Source organism: Selaginella moellendorffii, unplaced genomic scaffold (genome assembly GCF_000143415.4).
Source record: "Selaginella moellendorffii unplaced genomic scaffold, v1.0 SELMOscaffold_84, whole genome shotgun sequence".
In the NCBI taxonomy this organism is placed as follows: domain Eukaryota; kingdom Viridiplantae; phylum Streptophyta; class Lycopodiopsida; order Selaginellales; family Selaginellaceae; genus Selaginella; species Selaginella moellendorffii.
In genome coordinates, this window is record NW_003314345.1 from 207450 (window position 1) to 226364 (window position 18915).

Below are 18915 nucleotides of genomic sequence, written 5' to 3' on the forward strand. Positions count from 1 at the left end.
GGAAACGAACTCTGCAAACGCTTCGAGATACTGACTGGAGATGCACAATCTCCATAGCGTAATCGGAGCGTGGTGACGGCCTGGGCAGACCGGCGATGCCCGGTCCGCAAACAGGAGGTCAAGGACGTGGACGTGGAAGATGCCATCGTTTGCTGCCTAGGCTACACACGGCTGAGGCTACTCTCTCTCTCTCTCTCATAAAACCGTACTGTTCCATATGAAACATGCCAATAATGAAACATGCATTACAGGAATTAGGTCACTGCTGTTCACGCGATGCCAGGGCTGAGAAGGAAATGCGATTCGTCAGCTCCCTAGCTAGATTCCAGAGGTGGATTACACCCACGGTAACGGCAGCTATGGCCGCGGACAAAGTAGCAGCATCATCAGGGAAGAGAGAAATCGCGCCGGGCAAGACACGCATCGGATGGATCGGCACTGGAGTGATGGGGCGATGGATGTGTGGCCACATCCTCGACGCCGGGTACGCGCTCACGGTCTACAACCGCACGCCCAGCAAGGCCCAAGATCTGTGCGGCCCCGGCCAGGCATTCCTGGCCGATTCCCCGCTCCAGGTCGCGCAGCGCAGCGATGTCGTCTTCACCATCGTCGGCTACCCTGCCGACGTTCGCCAGGTAATCCTCGGCCCGCTGGGAATCCTCGAGGGGCTGGAGCCGGGCGGGATCGTGGTGGACATGACGACGAGCGAGCCAGCGCTGGCGCGAGAGATCGCTGCTCGCGCGCTGGATCGCGGCTGCCATGCGCTGGACGCCCCGGTCTCGGGTGGCGATCGCGGCGCCAAGGCCGGGAAGCTCTCCATCATGGTTGGCGGCGATCTGGAAGTGTACACCGCTCTAGCGCCGCTCTTCCAGTGCATGGGATCGCCAACTTTCATGGGCGCCGCCGGGAGTGGCCAGAGTTGCAAGCTGGCCAACCAGGTAACCATCGCCACCACCATGGTGGGCTTGGTGGAAGGGATGCTCTTCGCGCACAATGCCGGGCTGGACGTGGAGAGCTACGTGGCAGCCATAGCCGGCGGGGCGGCGGGATCAAAGTCCCTGGAGCTGTACGCGCAGAGGATCCAGCGCCGGGACTTCCAGCCGGGTTTCTACGTGAATCACTTCGTCAAGGATCTGGGGATCGCGATCAACGAGTGCTCTAGGCTGGATCTCTGCCTCCCGGGCCTCGCTCTCGCGCAGCAGCTCTACGTGTCTCTCAAAGCTCACGGCGATGGCAACCTCGGCACGCAAGCGCTCGTCCTCGCGCTGGAGCGGCTAAACAACATCCAGCTCCTCGACAAGAAGCCATGAATAGCTAAAGTTTGCTGCCATGCCAGATCGATTCTTCCGTGTTTAGCTTGAGCTCAAGCATGAGCTTTTGGAAGATCGCAGGGAATGTTTGCTCCTCAAAAGCGAGTTAAAGCCAGAATCCAAGCCTCAAAAATGGTCTTTTTCTCTTTTCTGGTACAGCCACAGACGCGGATTGATTGTTCCTTCTTACACAGATATTGTCTCTTGCTCGTCGGGCGTAAGCATCCCGTGATTCTGTCAAGTCTGTGGCTTTTTTTTTTTTTTTTTTTTTGAGGAATCGCAGTGGTAATCCTCGCAATCGCAAGAGCGATAACATCTTCCTTAGCTGGATACGAGCTTTGCCACCTTGAATGCTGCTCCCACTCGCTGACACACAGTTTGTTGAGACGACCAGTGTCCCATAAAACGAGCAAGGCCAAAAGGCGCGCTAGCTCGCGATCGAGCAAAATAAGAGCGTCGAGACAAGCATTCTTTTCTATCTTACACAAGTACTTCTAGCTTTCACGAGTGGGAATTTTCTTTAGATCGCAGCCCTCGACACAATGCTGCTGCCACTGCTGCTGCTACTCGAATGCATTGTCTTGATTTCGCTGCCGCGACTGGGCAGCATTGATGCGCAGAAAATCCAAGTTGGATTCTACTCCACGACGTGTCCGCAGGCCGAATCAATCGTCAAGAATGTGGTTAGCAGCGCGGTGTCGGCCAACCGAGGATTGGCCGCTGGACTTCTTCGCTTGCAATTCCACGACTGCTTCGTCCAGGTTGCCAAACTTCTCCCAGTTTCTCATACCGAGCTTCCTCTGCTTTCTCACTTCTCCTCCTGGATGGTCAGGGATGCGATGCTTCCGTGCTGATTGATACCACGCCGAGCACCAAAGGTGGAGCCGAGAAGGACGCCCCGCCAAACAAGACGCTCCGGGGGTTCGAGGTGATTGACGCCGCAAAGGCGCAGCTCGAGGCAAAGTGCCCGGGAACAGTCTCGTGCGCGGACATTCTCGCGTTTGCCACGCGCGATGCAGTCGTCCAGGTCGATCGATTGCTAAGTTTGCTGGAGAGAATCGACAGAAACTCAATCGAGTTTTTCTTGTGCCACAGGTTGGAGGGCCGCGCTGGGACGTTCCCGCGGGACGACGAGACGGGCGAATCTCCTCGGCAGCCGAGGCTACGTCCAGCTTGCCCGACCCTTCTTTCTCCATCAATCAGCTCACACAGCGCTTCGCTGCCAAAGGCCTCTCGCAAGACAACATGATAACTCTCTCAGGCAAGACACACCATCTTTCTTGTTTCCATCGAGAATCCATAGCTTGATCTTTCAGGAGCTCACACCATCGGAGTGGCACACTGCAAGACTTTCATCAACCGGCTGTATGGATTCAGCAGCAGTGCCGACACGGACCCTTCTCTCGATCCAACCTTCGCGCAGAGCCTCAAAGCCCAATGCCCGCGAGAGAATCCCAATCCCAACACCGTCGTCAGCCTCGACCCCACGCCCAACACCTTCGACAACAGCTACTACTCCAACCTCGCGCTTGGCAGGGGATTGCTCGCCTCGGACGAGCTCCTCTTCACGGACGGATCCACCACGCTCAATGTGGCTCTCAATTCCTTCTTTGGATCAACTTGGCTCCAGAAATTCCCCGACGCCATGGTGAAGATGAGCCTCATCGAAGTCAAGACGGGGAGCCAAGGCGAGATCCGGAAGAACTGCCGGAGGATCAACTAGAAGAAGTTACTCGCGACAGGGTGCAAATCCTCCTCCTATGTACTGGACTCTCATTTGTGCCAAAGAAACTCTTCATTCGTACCAAAAGATTTGTGAAAAAAAATCACAACTTTGTCGATCAAAGCTGGGAGAAAAGATCTTGATTTCTTGACACCTTGGAGAACTATAGCAAAAATATCGATTCGATCAGAAATAGAAGCAAAATCTTATCTACCTAGACTATAGCCACGGTCATGTACAGTCATAAAACTTCCTCCTTGCCTTGTTCTTTCTTCTTTTTTTTTTGTGTGGTTCTTACGAAGATATGTCCTTCCATTTTACCCTCTTGGTTGGCTTGGAGGACTCCTTTGGTTTCTCGATTTCAATGGGATGCTGCTCAATCGTTGGCAGCTGAAAAGAGACCAGAGAATTTTAGAAAGTGTTGAAAAAAAAAGAGATTTTTTTTTTACCTTGGCAGCAAGCGCTTGCCTGTCTAGCGCTGGATTCCGGAGCTCCGTGAGAGCCTCGTCCATGGCTCCCAGGAAATGGAGAAAGTTCCCTCTTGACATGGACGGCAAGTGTACCAGCATGGAATCCATCTGGTTGCGAATCGCGGTGATCTTCTCCTTGAGCTTTGTCTGCTCGTCCTCGTCGATCTTCTCAAACTCCGCCGACGAAGGACCCCCACCCTCGACGAAACGCTTCGGGTGCTTCAAGCTCGCCCCTCGATCCAGCTGCGCTGCTGCCGCCACCTGTTGGGCGATCTCGTCCAGCTTCTGCTTGATGAACTGGACGTCAAACAGCGTCGAAGTGTTGAGCTTCTTGCCGCCGAGCTTCCTCTTCCTGCTCGGCAGAGGTGGCGGCGGCGCCACGGGGATTTGCTCTCGCCGGCAACACCCACAGCTATCGATGAAAGCGTCCACGAAAGCCTCTGGAATGCCGTGGTTTCTCTCGCCATACATCCATCGCTTGGTGATCTGGTGCTTGGTCAAGTTCCGGCCCCAGTGTCTCTCGGCAGCATCAATGTGACACCCCTTGACGATCTCCAGCCACTGTCCAGAGTGAGGAATGTAGCGGCTTGCATCCCTCTTGTGGAACAAGAACCTCTTCCTGGAAGCGTCGATCTTCACCCCGAGCTTGGCCTTGAAGTCCCTCCACCGGTCCTCGATCGCACAGGTGAAAGTTATGCCGCGCTTGTTCTGCCATGGAAGTGGCTGGAATGTAGGATCGGCCGCGGAGATCTCCAGCGCCGACGGATTCGTGGACTCGAGCAAGCTGTTGATCATGAGATCGTGAGCCCCGGCGTTGAAGAGGTAGTACTTCTGGGATCGAAACTCCTCCAGGTTGTACGTGAAGGGTGGCGTGTCGCTGACGTAGTCCTGGATCTTGAGCTCCTCGTACTGATCATCTTGGTGTTCTTGCTTGAAATCCTCGTCGAGCTGCTGCTGCGGCTGCTTGGAGGAGTGGCCCGGCAACAGCGCCATGCCCATGCCGATGATCTCGTCATTGCTAAAGGGCTTCCCGGCGTGCGATGGGAAATCCTCCAGTACCAGCATCGACCCAGTTGGATTTGTGGCTCCCATTCATGAAAACCCACTCCGCGAGAGGTCGATTACCGCATCCCGGCAGCTTCTACCTCGACTTCCCCGCGGCCTATCGATCGATTCGCGCCGGCGCCTACCTGCATCGATCGATCCACGCCGGGAATCGCAGCAGCCGATCCACCGCAACGCCACGTCCAAATTAGGGCTGAGATGAAAACCTAGAATGCGGAAGGTGCGCTATTTTGCCAGCCTGGCCGAAATGCCGTGACGTGGAGGATGATGTGTCAGAAAGAATGCTCTGGACACGTGGCAGCGTCGGCGGCACAGCAGAGGATTGGATGGATCGTTTGTTTTCATCTGACGTATGTTACAGTGATCCATCATTGATTGTTAACGATGGTTAAGAAGCATCGCGGAATGCCCATGGCCCGGGCGCCATAGCTAGGGTTTATGCTCGCTTGTAGCAACCGTGCGCTCAGCTCGATCTCATCGATCGTTTGTCAGCTAGCCGCTCTGTAGCTCTTATTGGACGATCATCTCGGCTTTGTCATTGTCTAATCCATTCTTTGTGCATTCCAGGCGTGCAATGTGGGACCTCTAGATCTCCCGTGAAAGCGCCTGCTAGCAGCAGCCATTGCTTGGAATTCGGGGATGCGGCTGCTCTCCGGCAGTGATAAGGGATCGATCGATGAGGTAGGCGCCCAAAATCTCCAATGCAGGCTGCGAGCTAGCTTCATCCCAGTCTCTTGTCTCCATTGCAGCCGGAAATTTCACCCAAATGCTTAGAGCATGGGTCGTGCTACGCATCGTGCATTGCTGAGCGTCAAGGTACCCGGTTGCCTCAAAGCCAAGTCCGACTCCCGTGAAGATCACCTCAGATCTAGATGCTCCATTCTCAGCTTGCTCCATCTTTTCCCCCTTTTGAGCACCTCTGGCCAAGATCACTCTCCCAAGCCATCGAAAGTCCTTGACAGTGGTCTTTCTGCCTTTTGCAGCTCGATCATGGGATTTAGTGCTCCCTCTCAGTCTCAGTCTCGTCCTTTGAGTCCACCCTTATCCTCGGAGTCCGTGAGTCCTGCCCGGATCAGGAGCAGGCTTTTGGTACCTTTTCTCAAGTGTCTAGCTCTTTGCCTCATTAGTATCCTCGTCCTTGTGGCCGTCCTGGGAGGATCCAGGAGCAAGCACCGTGTTTATACCGGCACTTACAGGCGGTACCAAGAGGGGGGAGCTCTTGAAGTGTTGGGCTATGACCCTGGCTTTCAACTTGGACGAGCTCCCAGTCTTAAGAATGTGAAAGGGTGTCCTGACGGTATGGAAGACTTCGTTCCCTGCTACGATGTGGCTGCTAGTATCAAGGCCGGATTCAAGAATGGACAAGAGTTCGAGAGGCAGTGCAAGGTCCAAAAGCAGTGTATCGTCAAGCCTCCCAAAGGATATCGTTTGCCGCCGAGGTGGCCTACTAGCCAAAGAAGTCTTTGGAACAGCAACCTCAAAGTAACTGAAGAGCGTCTAGAGAGGTGATGATGTTCTTTTCCTTAGAACAAGTTCACTGAATGGGCTGTGCTTGTGCAGGATTCTCATTGAAGAAAGCGTGATAAGCTTTCCATCTGAAGAATCTCTCATGGAGGGATACGTTCAACAGCTTGAAGAAATGATATCTGCTGGTGGGAACAGAACTTTTACAGAGATGGGGGTACGTCATCTTGCATTTTCTTTGTTCTTTATTTTACAAGATTTCCACAGATTCGATTGGCACTGGACATCGGATGTGGAATGGCTGCCTTTTCTTCGACTCTTCTGTCAAGAAATGTGCTAACAATGTCTATATCCGCCTACGAGGAGCATGGAGCTCCCGTTCAGTTTGCTCAGGAACGTGGCCTGCCAGCCATGATCGGCTCCATCTCTTCGATGCAGCTTCCGTTTTCATTGTCTGCCTACGACATGATTCACTGCAAGGACTGCGGAGCTCAATGGCATGATAAAGGTTTTTGCAGCTCTTTCCTCGCTTAGATTATTATTGACGTGCGCATAGTCTTGTAGGTGGTTTGCTTCTCTTTGAAGTGAATAGATTGCTTCGCCCCGGGGGATATTTCGTTTGGACCCTCCCGTTTCTAGACCAGTCATCCAACAGTATCCTGAAAACAATGGGGAAGTTGACATCCAGTATCTGTTGGAGTCAACTTGCGCACAACCAGCGGACCGTTATATGGCAGAAAACAACAAAGCAACGATGCTACACCTCAAGGTATAAGCAGTTATACATTTTTCACTTCTCGATCTAGCTAAATGCATCATCCACAGGCGTTCGACTATGTGCGAGAAGAAAAATCCTCTCGACGTGCTGTTGTACCAGCCGTTGCGGCCATGTGTAACTGAGGCACCGAACGGGAGATGGCGGACAGTACAACAGCAGCACTTGTGGCCAAACCGGCTTATGCTGACGGCAAGACGTCTTTCGAGATATGGTATCGTTAGTTTGTTAACTTGTTTGTCAACCGACTGATAAGTGCGAGTGTTTTGCAGGAATGGTTTCCAAAGATTTCAACGAGGATGTACAATCATGGTTGGCAAAATTGTCCAACTACTGGTCCCTCTTCACGCCAGTAATCTTTTCGGATCATCCGAAAAGGCCTTCAGATGATGATCCGCCAGCTCCGAAGAATGTTGTGAGGAATATTATGGACATGAACGCGCAGTACGGTGGATTTAATGCTGCTCTCCTCACAACTGGAAAGCCGGTTTGGGTGATGAATGTCGTTCCTACTTCCGCACCAAATACTCTCTCTGCGGTGTTCGACCGAGGACTGCTTGGTGTCCATCACGACTGGTATTGCCTGCATCGGCTTCTTTTCATTTTAACTGAAGAACTTTTCTTGGAACAGGTGCGAGGCTTTTCCAACATATCCCAGATCATATGACCTGTTGTACGCGAGATCTCTCCTTTCGCAGGAGCTACAAAAGCCCAAGCCATGTACACTAGCTGTCATTGTACTTGAAATGGATCGAATACTGCGACCCGAGGTAAAATATGCTGATGCTATCTGCCGATGGAGTGTTTAACTTGTCGCATGCAACAGGGATGGGTACTTTTGCAAGACGAGACGCAAGTTGTCGAGACGGCTCGTTCTCTACTCGTCCAGATCCGCTGGGAGGCGCGAATAATTGAAATACCGGGTCATGGCGATCAAAGGCTTTTGATCGGCCAGAAAAACTGGCGCAAATAGGCGGTTTGTTCATTCTTTACGATCTCCTACTAACTAATTGTCAGCCATTCTTTTCCCTTCCAAGTTTTTTCCAGCTGTGTCTTCTGCCTGACCGCTGCTAGAGCTCTTTCGTCATCGCCATGACTTCCACAAGTGTACATGACGCTCGTCCATCCGACAACATGAGGCTCAAAAGGCATGCTCTTGAGCAAGGCATCGGCTTCTTCTATCTTTCCCGTGCGTCCGAGAAGGTCCACCATGCAAACGTAGTGCTCCATGGACGGAGTTATTCCATAGTCCGCCTCCAACGACAGGAAATTGTCTCGCCCATCTCCGACGAGTCCAGCACTGCCGCAAGCACTGAGAACGCTCGTGAAGACAACGCTGTTGGGTTCCTCCACACCTTCGACTTGGAGCTGCTGGAAGAGCTCCAGCGCCGGCTTTCCACGACCATTTCGAGAATAAGCAGCAATCATCGCAGCCCAGGCAATGAGATCCTTGGAGACAATCCGGTGGAAAACTTCTCGAGCTTGGTGGAGGCATCCAGACTTGGCATACAAGTTCACTAGCCCAGTCCCGACGAGAGTGTTTGATTCGAGACCACTCTCAGCAACGAAGCAGTGGATCATCCTTGCTTGGGCGAATGTCAAAGTTGCGGAGTCACATCCACAGGCGTCGAGAACAGTGATAAATGTGCTCTCGTTTGGAAGAATCCCTTCTTGTTCCATCCAAGGGAGCGCATGGACACAGGAAGATGCTTGGCCATGCTGAGAATATGCCCGAAGCATCGCATTCCATCCCAAAACGTTGCGCTCTGGCGCCTCGCGAAACAGTGCCTCCGCTTCCTCCAGATGCCCGGCGTGGGCATACACAGTCAGCATGGCCGTCCACGTCACGACGTCCTTGCGCACCACCTTGTCAAATGCCGCCCTCGCGGCATCCACGCGGCAGCACCGCCCGTACATGCACACCAGCGCCGTACCCACTACCGTATCGTTTTCCAGGTCGCCGTGCGCGTTCATGCCGACGTGGACGAGCTGCCCCTCCGCTAGGCTGGACGATTCCGCGCACGCGTCGAATATCCGCGTGTACGTCACGCAATCCGGCCTTATGCCCTCCGAGTCCATGTGGCAGAGGAGCCGTACGGCTTGCGTGGCATGCCCGGTTTGGGCATATGCCGCCACCAAGAGGCTCCACGCGTGAGTGTCTCGATGTGGCATCTCTTGGAAAAAGAAAATGGTGGCTTTGGAGAGATCGTGGTTGTGGAGATAAGCGGCGAGCATCGTTGTCCATGCCATGGAGTCGTGATCATCGATAGAATTGAATACTTGCCTTGCTCGCAGCAAATCTCCTCTTTGGGCAAATGCTGAGAGCATGGTGCTGCAAGAGATTGCGTCGTGCTGTGGCATACAGTCGAAGAGCTGCTTCGTTTGATCCAATTTCATAGCAAAAGATGGCAAAGAAGAAGAACAAGAAGAGAGCATCGTGTTCCAGGAGATTACATCCTTTCCGGGCATTCGATCGAAGACAACCTTGGCGGATTCACGATCCAGAGCTCTGATCATCACATTCCAAGAGTCCACACCCCTAAAAGGCATCTTCTCAAAGGAATCTATCAAATCTAGAAGATGCCCCTGTCGGGCATACGCCACGAGCATCACGTTCCATGCGACTGCGCATCGTTCTGGGATCTCGTCAAAGATCTTCTTGACGGTGCCAAAATCCCCACTATGGAGTAGAGAAGCCAGGATGCTCGTCCAAGAAACATTGTCCACGCAAGGCATCTTGCGAAACACATCTCGCGCTAAATCAGATTGCCCGTTTTGGGCATTTGCCGCGATCATGATATTCCACGAGAAGCTGTTTCGCCGCGACATTCCCCGAAACACCGAGATTGCATCCCCCAGAGATTTGCAGCTCCCATACATCTGGACCAGCAAATTCCCCAGAAAAGTCTCGTGCCGCCACCGATCGCTCCTCGCGATGATTGAATGCAATCGCCTCCCTTCCTCCAGAGCCCTGGCGCTGCTGCACTGTCGAATGAGCTCGCCATAGCTCCTGGAATCCAAGCTCCCATGATCCCCACTCTCCAAATGCTCTCCCAGACTCTTCCCAATCCACAAAGTACCGCTGTTGATGGTGGCGACGCGCTTGGGATTGTAGCCCCACAGCGCCATGCGCCTCCTTTCACGTCTTGGGTGATCGACTCACAAGGATATGAGATTTGCTTGAAGATGGCCACTCCATTGCAAGAGATGAAATCCCACACGGGCATCCTCATGGCATTGTTGACGCACGGGATCCTGGCGACGATTTCTTATGCTCTGCCTGTGTCAGGATGATCACGGCCTATGGGGATTCCGGCAAGTGTGGAAGATGGAGGAGGTCTTTCACGAGATGCAAGAGAGGAACATTGTCAGCTGGAATGGGATGATCGCTGGCTATGCCTTCAATGGGGAACTGGAGAAGGCCAGAAGTTTGTTTGATCTCATGCCGAGGTGGGATGTCTCGTCCTGAAACGCTCTCCTTGTGGCTTTTGCACAGCAATACGATGCTCACGGCACCAAGACGGTGCTTGATTCGGGCCTCTACACAGCTTGGTCTCCTCAAAAGCAAAGATTGGAGATGAAAGACTTCTTTGACCGGATTCTAGCCGGATGTGGTCTCCTGGAACTCATGTCGGATGTTCAATCAAACAGCGCCAAGAGCATGAACTATTCACAAACGTTTGCAAACCATCATTCTGAAGCTTATAAGAACTCAAAAATGGCTGTCCACTGACATATTCACTCCAACTTGGAGCTAAAGCAGCTCAAAGTGCCTCTGAACACCCTAGAGTGAGTGAAGCCATATTGATAAAAGGAATTTTTGTTGTTGTCAGAGATTGAATCTAGGACTATTCATTATTATATTTACTCCAAATTATTTTTTTTCATCACTTTGCTTATGAATTTAGCAATGACTTAATCTATGTTTGATTCCATTTGTTTAGGAATTGGAAGTTATTTTGTGAATTTAACCAGATCAAGACTATGATCTTGGGTGGGGAAAGTAGGACAATTTCCTTCTTTGCATGTAGGGGGTTATTCCATGGCAAATCTTCATATCTAAAACCCTAACCAAGAGCACTATTTGTTATCTTGGTTTGCTTAATGGTAGTTATTTATTAATCCAGTTGATCAATAATTATAAACTTAGTATACTAATATATTAAAAAGTAAAGCTTATAAATTATAAATAAAACATTGATTTAAATGAATAAGAATAGTTAATTGGTAAAATATCCCAAATTATCCAAACTATATTCTAAATATATCCAGTATCACCCAAAAATACATTTTTGTATTTCATGACAGCTCAACATTTAGGTGTCATGTTATAGCACAATAATAAATTAAAAGTCATAAATACTAGCTAGAGTATAGGAAATTAATTATGCATTTAGAAGCATCATCCTAAGTCTCAAGACTCCAACATTTAGATATTTAAAAAAGGGTTACCATTACATAAGACTAAATAGCAATCTTTTTGTATTTTAACTTTTTATCATCAATTGCATATTCACATACTTAAAATTTGAAATACTCTAGCAATGCCAAGTTTATTCTCACTCATGACCTTGATATAAACCTTCTTTGAGATTGAAGAATTTGAGTCATTCTTTTTTCTTCATTTTTTGTATATTTGTTTGTGTTTACCTCAAGAGTCGTTATAAAACCTTCTTTTCCAATCGATTAAGGGTCTTGGAATATTTGGGGTTAAGTGTCTTTAGGTTTGAATAGTATTAGGTTTGGTGACCTCCCAGGAAATTCAAATTTAGGAGCTTACATTTGGTATCAAAGGGGTTTTAGGTCCGACTATGTTGGTTAGCTAGGGGAATTACATCACATATTGATTAACATCTGGCTGGTCCAATTTGCTCCCACTGAACTCAACCCGAGGGGTAGAGTGTTAAGAGAGTGGGGCTCTCAGGAAAGCTGAAGCTCTCAACTTTCGTTCACGAGGGTGTGAACTTACAAGGAAACGTGATAGATTGTAAACAACTAAAGAGAACGAATTGAGAGACGATCTATAGGGTTCAAATATAAAAGAAAAGGCCTTATGAATAAAAGTGCACTCTCTTTTCCAATCAGTTAAGAGTCTTTAGATATTTAGAGTTAACTGTCCTTGGGTTTGAATAGTATTGGGCTGGATGACCTCCCAGGAAGTTCAAATTCAGGAACTTACACTCTTACTTTTTTATACAATATAGATACACCAAAACATAAGTATTTTCATTTGTGGCCATTATGAGAGAGAAGGTATTGTAAGATGAAATGAATTGTTAGTAAAAGATTTTAAGAAAAGCAAAAAGAAACAAAAAAGGCAGCAAAATAAAAAATCTTAAAGATTATGAAAAATTTCGACCAAAAGAGAACTCAATCCTATTAAAGATGGCGAAAATTTACTTCACAAACCTAAAGCAATTACAATCAATTCAACAAGAAGTGGACTAAGACTCAAGATTTTAACAATTAAGAAATTTTTTTAATACTTACAAAATAGTTTTAACAAATTTAAGAAAGATTTCCCGACACTAAAGAAAAATTTCAATAAATGTAAAATATTGATGAAACAACACAACTATTCTTTCAGAAATTAAAGATGTACAAGATATGAAGATTGTCTCATTTGTGGCTTTTAAATTACGCTAAACTCTACACAATATACTACATAAAGAGACAATATAATTATTATATCATAAAAAAGATTGCTATAAAGATTAAAGACAAAGAAAAAAAAAACAACAAAAAGAAAAATTAAAAAAAATGGGAGTATATGCAAGGAAAATTATATTTGGTTTGACCATTTCATAAGAGTTTAAAGCCTAATTTGGATTTGAAACCTTATTTGAAACCTAATTTGAAACCTTATCGAAATTCAAGAAAGAATCTTCAACTTAGTTCATAACTAATAAAATCAAGAAAACCATAAACCAATATATTTATGAATCAATATCCACAGTAAAAAATTTATAGGAAAATAAAATAAGATAAAGCTTTACATATGGAGACTCATTGTTGAGTTTTTCTAGATCTTCTACATCTACATAGATCAAAAACGCATTTGCCAAAAAGAAAAAATAAAATAGCATATACAAAATGAAGTCAATTCAATCTACTAGAGACTATTAACCTTTATATTTTAAGAAATCAAGAAAATCATTAAACTTGAATACTTTTAAAGATACATCACACTTATTGGTGTAGCTATATATGAGTTAATTGATAAAGAAATACAAAATAAAACTTGGGCAAAATAACAATAGAGACACTCATAAATACTTCAACTCTTAACCAAGTTAATTTGCAAAAATTACAAGAATTAAAAATTTGAAAACCTCTTTTAACAACAACATCGAGGACAAAAACACTTCAAATACAACCATTACTCAATTTAGATTTTTCAAATATCACTATTGACTGCAAAACACAAATGCTCATAATGTGCATACAAAAGATTGACACAACACAATTAAAGGTATATCTTGAATACATTTACAACAAGGACTTGCAAAAAGAATAGCCATAATATGCATTTTTATTTGATTCTAAAATTGTCAAACAACAATCTTATTGAAGATTGATCAAATTTATCAAGTTGAGTATGATATAGCAATAAAAATACCAATATATAAGATTGTGTTATTCTACATTACACAATTTTACAACTATATAACATTTACTCTAGAAGAATAAATATACCAAAGACTAAAAGACAAAGTCAAGAAAACAAATTCAAGACATTGAATTCAAGAAATGAAGTACAAGATTTCAGTAGAATATTAAATATATACATATAAACCCAACTTGGTCAAGATACAAGAATGAAATCAATAACAACAAAAATGAAAAGATAATAGAGGATTTCATCCAACTTTAGAAACAAAAAAATACTCAAATTAAAGAAGAAATCTTTGAGAACACTATTAATAACTGTAACAAAATGAACCAAATAATATAAGTAAGAGAATCAAGCTAAAAGAATACTAAAGACTCAACATAATAAGATTTAGAAGATTTAGAATAAAATTTACCACCACTAGAGAATCCAGACTAGGAATGCTATAATATCGATAATTTTTAAAGAAATAGCTCTCATTAACCAACAATATGATTACCTATCTAATCTTCACTAATAACAAAACTGAAAATCTATAACAATTCAACTTGATTATTAAAGTTAACCAGTAACAAAACAATGAAAATCTTTTATCGCATTCACTCTCAAACATAAAGCATTAGAATGGTATTATAACTTCTACAAAAAACTTAAATTCAAAAATAAGATAAAATGATTATAAAAAAGTACCAACCTAGAGGAACTATAATTGAACATTTTGAACATCTTAAAAATATCAAATAAAGAAGTAAAAAAGACATTAAAAATGACTTAAACATTCAAAAACAATGCAAAACATACAAAGACTTACTAATTGGATAAGGTAAGTATATTTAGCATATACACGGTTTGAAAAAAATTTATTAACAAATGGTTGCAATGGCAAGTGTTGATGACAATACTAAAGTTGATATGACTGTCAAAGAAAGTTCTACAAAAACATTCTCAAAAATTCTCAAAAAATTAAATTCTCAAGAAATGAAGACTCATTTAGTAATCAGAAAAATACAAGCTTGAATACAAGAAAAAGAACAGAAAACAAGACCTCACCAAGATATTCAAGAAAGTCACAATAAAGAATAAACTTAAAAGAGTATGATGTACAAAATGAAAAAATTGAAAGACATGTTATAATAAAATATAAGTTATAGTTTTCTAAATGTTAGATTTGTGAAAAAGAAGGACATATTACAAAGATTTATCATTACCGAGAAGCCATATGTAAGTGATTAATTTTTCCATTCTACTTTAGTTACTTAATCACAACTTCGACCACATGGAGGAGTCTCACTCTCAACCTTCATAAGTTTTATTCTAAACTTAAGGATTTACTAGCCCCAAAAATTGCATTTATACCACTCAACCTTTGCACTTGGTCCAAGTGCTCCACATGTCTAATCCCAGACTGACACTTAAAAATATCATCAATATATCAACTTGTTATGCTAATGCCATGCTCATTCACCTTTGTCACACTGGTGGTCCAACACCACCTACATCACAATCCCACCTCTCAAAGACTGAGCCATCCATTCATGAATGATCATCTCATATCCACTCTTTAGCATCCTCAAGATGCTTGCAAACATGGGGAATAATTTTCCCTAATATCCCTTTTTCAGTCCCTACCAAATCCCTTTCCATCCATGGTCATGTTTGCCAACATTGCCACTAGGTTAAGGCATATAAGCCCGACCACTATATCCCAATGACATTTAAGACTTCCTTGCTATATGACATCATTTTTGGTCACTCTATAAGTGGATTGCTTTTCTTCCTTTCCATAGTCTAAGACTTTGGGATGACATTTCGAAACACCACAGCCCTATGTGAGCCTCATAGGTACTTTTTCCACCATCCACTTTTGGGTGCCCTAACTAAATGGCTAAAGTAAGGTTTCGATGAGCCACGCTAGGTATTCAATTAAGTAGTGTCACCCACACTTAACTAAGAGCATCAACTATTCGATCTTCTAGGAGAGCTAGAGCCAGCTCTTGAACACTTCACCAAGCTACCCCGCTTGTCTATCTGTATCTATATCCCCCATAGTTCTAAAGATCCATGGCAATAATATATCCAAATCTCATACTATAATCATATATACTATAATGAAGCAAGGGGACTTTCGAGTGGTTATATCATCACCCAACATATGGGTATAGCCTTCCTAAGCCACATTAGCCTTTCCTAAGCCACATTAGCCTTTCCTAGCCAAATTGATTCCATTGGAGTTCAACCCCTTGTAACGTATGTGATCATGGGATGAGATTTAAATATACTGTCACTGTGGATCCTTAGAACATTGGGGGATAAAATAGTCATTAAAGGCTCTTTCATCAAGCAATTGCCCCTTTTTCAATTGACTTAAAGGGAGAGAGATAAGGTGCATTACACCCCTACACTCTCTCTACTATACTTTTGGAACCCCTTGCAGCCCTTTACAAGAGTTAGTCTTTACTACAATTATGAAAACTTATATATTAAATGGTGTTAGATTGTGAATTTAGAAGCAAAAACACTATTCTATTCAAAACAATCTCTACATTCTATCAATATTCTCAACTAGTAGATCTAGATACTTTCTATAAATAGTCAATGGGATCGAAATGGGACCAACACAAACGAGAATGTTTGTGTCACAAATATGACTTTGCGTATTGAAAAATACTTATCGACAAGTCCTTACAGACACTTTCTCTTTACTGCTATAATGGTAAGAGGTTAATACAATTAATTCCCTTTATAGTTCCCATTTGAGTTAGTTGAGGAACTTGTCAATATATGTGAAGGAACTCTTGCTGAGCATATTTGGTCTAGTTTGAAAAATTTGTGTCATTGGCTTGTATTTGCTAGCATCAAGAACCCCCATAATATTGAGTTTCCCTTAATATCATTACATGATAGCTTATCGTATCCATTAGACACCCTTACTATCATACCTCATGTGTTGGTCCCATTTTAATTCTATATACTATTTATAGTAAGTGTCTAGATCCACTCAAGAGGTGAATGTAAAGAGTGTCTTGAACCCTATAGTGTTGTTTCTTACACCTTGATTTGCAATCTAATGTCATTCTATATTTTGTAAGTTTCATGCTTGTCCTAGAGACTAACTCCTAATACTAAAGGTGAAAGCATGCATTCCTCAAGGAAAAAAGGCGGGACCGGGGGAGGGGGAAGGGGAAGGGTGTGGGGAGCAGGGATATAAGGAATTCCAAATGTATAATAGGGATAGTAGTTGGAATGCATGGCCAAGCACATAAAACATTAATTTAGCTCCTAAGTTATGTCACTTTTTGTTCTACTTCCAACTTAGATTTAAGCCTAAGTTCCATGTTTCTCTTGTTAGTAGAATACCCTCCTCCTTGTGTTAAGCCACCGGTATGTCAAAATTGTGCCAGATCCAGATACCATTTTACATGCAAGTATTAGATACACTATTAGCCTAGTTGATCTCAGGATTCATGAAGGGGGGGTAATGCCTATTTGATTCTGGACAGGCCCATTTGAAGTTAGGAAAACACACGTCAACAACACCATCCTTAACATTGATCATCACATTACCATCTCACATATCCCCATGAACACGAAAAGCCACATGGCCATTGCAGTTGCCAACTTTCACCTGTGTGCACCTACCAGTGCCCAGAGCACACATCCTGTCCGCCTCAGGATGTCCAAGCAGCGGCTTCCATCCATCCTGCACACTTAGGTACTCCATCATCCACCCCCTAAGAACTTCAAGTGTTGTGAGTAGCTGGGTGCAAGCCAGCCTTGGCCCACACTTTATGCACATGACAGCCCTATCGCTGAGCATACTTGATGACATACTTCTCACCATCCTGATCAACAACATAAACCCTTTTGTTATGAATCTTGGTCACTTTGGACTCCACATTGAGGGAACAATGCAGAGGATAAGGGAACAGCTGGTTCCGCCTCCTGCACATGCCAATCTCTGTACAAGTCCCGCAGCCTGAGCAAGCACCTCTTTACAGTGATGCAGATCGTAACATCCTTCTCTGCCATCGGGCAATGGTGGTCTTGGATTGGCACAATAACGGTCACCGTTAGCGGTTGATAGCAGCAGTGGCCATTGAGCATGGCAACTCCGCCAACCCGAAAAACCAGCCCAACCTGATCAATGACAACTGCCAGATAGCAAGAGTTTTACCTTTGGTCGAGCCTTGCAGTAATAAAGCTTGAGGTTGTCCATGGCTTCAATACTGCTCGTAGAAAAGCCTAGCTTTACTTCGATGAGCCCTAGAAGAACATCCGAGATGCTGTCGCAGATGCCTAGATCCGTACTTGTCAGAGTATTCCGGGAGAAGTTCCCCGTGGACATCTCCTCCTGGACATAAATACCAATGTATCGGTGCCACAAATCGCGCAAGATGGAAATCATCTTTGACTCGCTCGAGTAGAAAGCAGACGAGGCCTCGGCAAGCCGGCAGTAGAAGTCGTAGTCCTCTTCCTTGCATTGGATCGGAAATCGGCCATCCACTATGTCCAGGAACAAGCCGAAGACCGGATTCATGAGCTGCAGTGGCAGAGGCGCCGCCGGTAAAGCATATTAAACATCCGGTATCTTGGCCATCTGGGCCCTTCGGACAGACTCCAGGTTGGTGCTCGAAGGGCGATGCAACTCGCCAAATGTGGCATCGCATTCAGCTTCATCTACATAGAGACCAGGAATGATTAACGCTACAACAAAGCAGAAGCCATACCTCCTGCCCCGCGGGAAGGAGATCATCATCTTCCAGAACGAACCGCCGCTGAGGACTCAGCGCCGTTGATAAAAATCACCTCCTTGTCGCTCTGTATCGAAATAACGGCTGAGGACGCATATTCTGGGCATATGCCAAGATATATAATTAACCACAAACCCCACTTTGCATTTGTTAGCTTACAAAAACATTTTATTAACACTTTGGAGCAAGTTTGAAAAAACAAGACCTTTAAGCCTTAGAATTTACCTCAAGCGTGAATTCAACCATGGCCTATATGGGAGGCTGTTAGTGGCCTAAGGCCATGCATGTGTTGACCATTGGTGCTCAATCTTTTGCACCCAGACCTATGCTATCAGGTTGCATCGTGATTCATGCAGTGGGAGGAATGGCACTCACCCACGTGCACAGAATGCCTGATTGCAAACACCAGGTTCACACCTCTTCGATTTTCTTGCTGGATTGCTTTTAGAGTGCCGTGATTCTTAATCTCTTTCTTGCCCCCAGGACACTCTCACGGGATTCCAGGGCATTCTCTGCTGGCGTGTAGTGGCATCATGGGTTGTTCAGATCAATGTAAGCGCAAGGAGCTTCTCAAGGAAAATCCAATCTACATTTTCATCCACAACAGCAAGTCTATCTGTCTTGTCATCGTCAACTACATTAACAGGGTTCTCACATCCATGCGGGCAGACTTGGTTGTGATAACCGGCTTCCTGGACAACGGCACGGTGATGAAGGACTACACCATGGTGCTACAGATGGTCT

The 18915-nt window shown here is 45.3% G+C and overlaps 6 protein-coding genes across 7 annotated transcripts; 3 read left to right on the forward strand and 3 right to left on the reverse strand.

Moving 5' to 3' along the window:
• Positions 1-266: 266 nt before the first annotated feature.
• LOC9651835 (probable 3-hydroxyisobutyrate dehydrogenase-like 1, mitochondrial) lies at positions 267-1457 on the forward strand. Its single transcript, XM_002987720.2, has one exon. The coding sequence runs from the start codon at positions 297-299 to the stop codon at positions 1308-1310; it is 1014 nt and encodes a 337-aa protein (XP_002987766.2). The 5' UTR covers positions 267-296; the 3' UTR covers positions 1311-1457.
• Positions 1458-1704: 247 nt separating this feature from the next.
• LOC9651836 (peroxidase 5) lies at positions 1705-3049 on the forward strand. Its single transcript, XM_024661718.1, has 4 exons — positions 1705-2071; positions 2143-2337; positions 2406-2571; positions 2627-3049. Exons 1-4 carry the CDS (start codon positions 1853-1855, stop codon positions 3031-3033), a joined length of 987 nt encoding a protein of 328 aa, XP_024517486.1. The 5' UTR covers positions 1705-1852; the 3' UTR covers positions 3034-3049.
• Positions 3050-3193: 144 nt separating this feature from the next.
• On the reverse strand, positions 3194-4767 carry LOC9651837. Its single transcript, XM_002987792.2, has 2 exons — positions 3483-4767; positions 3194-3423 (listed from the first exon to the last, which is right to left on the reverse strand). The coding sequence occupies exons 1-2, from the start codon at positions 4593-4595 to the stop codon at positions 3328-3330; spliced, it is 1209 nt and encodes a 402-aa protein (XP_002987838.1). The 5' UTR covers positions 4596-4767; the 3' UTR covers positions 3194-3327.
• Positions 4768-4939: 172 nt separating this feature from the next.
• On the forward strand, positions 4940-7836 carry LOC9651907 (probable pectin methyltransferase QUA2). Of its 2 annotated transcripts, XM_024661708.1 has the most exons (10): positions 4940-5249; positions 5318-5384; positions 5552-6073; positions 6129-6249; positions 6300-6540; positions 6597-6801; positions 6858-7021; positions 7080-7383; positions 7439-7577; positions 7634-7836. In XM_024661708.1, the coding sequence occupies exons 3-10, from the start codon at positions 5559-5561 to the stop codon at positions 7778-7780; spliced, it is 1836 nt and encodes a 611-aa protein (XP_024517476.1). In that variant the 5' UTR covers positions 4940-5249; positions 5318-5384; positions 5552-5558; the 3' UTR covers positions 7781-7836. The 2 variants fall into 2 exon arrangements, with proteins under 2 accessions (XP_024517476.1, XP_002987768.1); XM_002987722.2 differs by having other exon boundaries at positions 5318-6073.
• LOC112341485 (pentatricopeptide repeat-containing protein At2g13600-like) lies at positions 7810-8724 on the reverse strand. The gene has a single exon (XM_024661668.1). The coding sequence runs from the start codon at positions 8722-8724 to the stop codon at positions 7810-7812; it is 915 nt and encodes a 304-aa protein (XP_024517436.1).
• A 143-nt stretch (positions 8725-8867) lies between these two features.
• Positions 8868-9936, reverse strand: LOC112341486 (pentatricopeptide repeat-containing protein At1g62260, mitochondrial-like). Its single transcript, XM_024661669.1, has 2 exons — positions 9092-9936; positions 8868-8979 (listed from the first exon to the last, which is right to left on the reverse strand). The coding sequence occupies exons 1-2, from the start codon at positions 9934-9936 to the stop codon at positions 8868-8870; spliced, it is 957 nt and encodes a 318-aa protein (XP_024517437.1).
• Positions 9937-18915: the final 8979 nt, after the last annotated feature.

Bases quoted from the DNA above. Each gene is read 5' to 3' on its own strand.
- LOC9651835 (XM_002987720.2), top strand. From the start codon at position 297: ATGCGATTCGTCAGCTCCCTAGCTAGATTCCAGAGGTGGATTACACCC.
- LOC9651836 (XM_024661718.1), top strand. From the start codon at position 1,853: ATGCTGCTGCCACTGCTGCTGCTACTCGAATGCATTGTCTTGATTTCG. The intron at 2,072-2,142 runs GTTGCCAAACTT...CTGGATGGTCAG, and splicing joins TCCACGACTGCTTCGTCCAG to GGATGCGATGCTTCCGTGCT. The intron at 2,338-2,405 runs GTCGATCGATTG...CTTGTGCCACAG, and splicing joins CGCGCGATGCAGTCGTCCAG to GTTGGAGGGCCGCGCTGGGA.
- LOC112341486 (XM_024661669.1), bottom strand. From the start codon at position 9,936: ATGGCGCTGTGGGGCTACAATCCCAAGCGCGTCGCCACCATCAACAGC. The intron at 8,980-9,091 runs GCAAGTATTCAA...TTTTTCCAAGAG, and splicing joins GGAGATTTGCTGCGAGCAAG to ATGCCACATCGAGACACTCA.
- LOC112341485 (XM_024661668.1), bottom strand. From the start codon at position 8,724: ATGTACGGGCGGTGCTGCCGCGTGGATGCCGCGAGGGCGGCATTTGAC.
- LOC9651907 (XM_002987722.2), top strand. From the start codon at position 5,346: ATGGGTCGTGCTACGCATCGTGCATTGCTGAGCGTCAAGGTACCCGGT. The intron at 6,250-6,299 runs GTACGTCATCTT...AGATTTCCACAG, and splicing joins GAACTTTTACAGAGATGGGG to ATTCGATTGGCACTGGACAT. The intron at 7,578-7,633 runs GTAAAATATGCT...CGCATGCAACAG, and splicing joins ATCGAATACTGCGACCCGAG to GGATGGGTACTTTTGCAAGA.
- LOC9651837 (XM_002987792.2), bottom strand. From the start codon at position 4,595: ATGGGAGCCACAAATCCAACTGGGTCGATGCTGGTACTGGAGGATTTC. The intron at 3,424-3,482 runs GTAAAAAAAAAA...GTCTCTTTTCAG, and splicing joins GGCAAGCGCTTGCTGCCAAG to CTGCCAACGATTGAGCAGCA.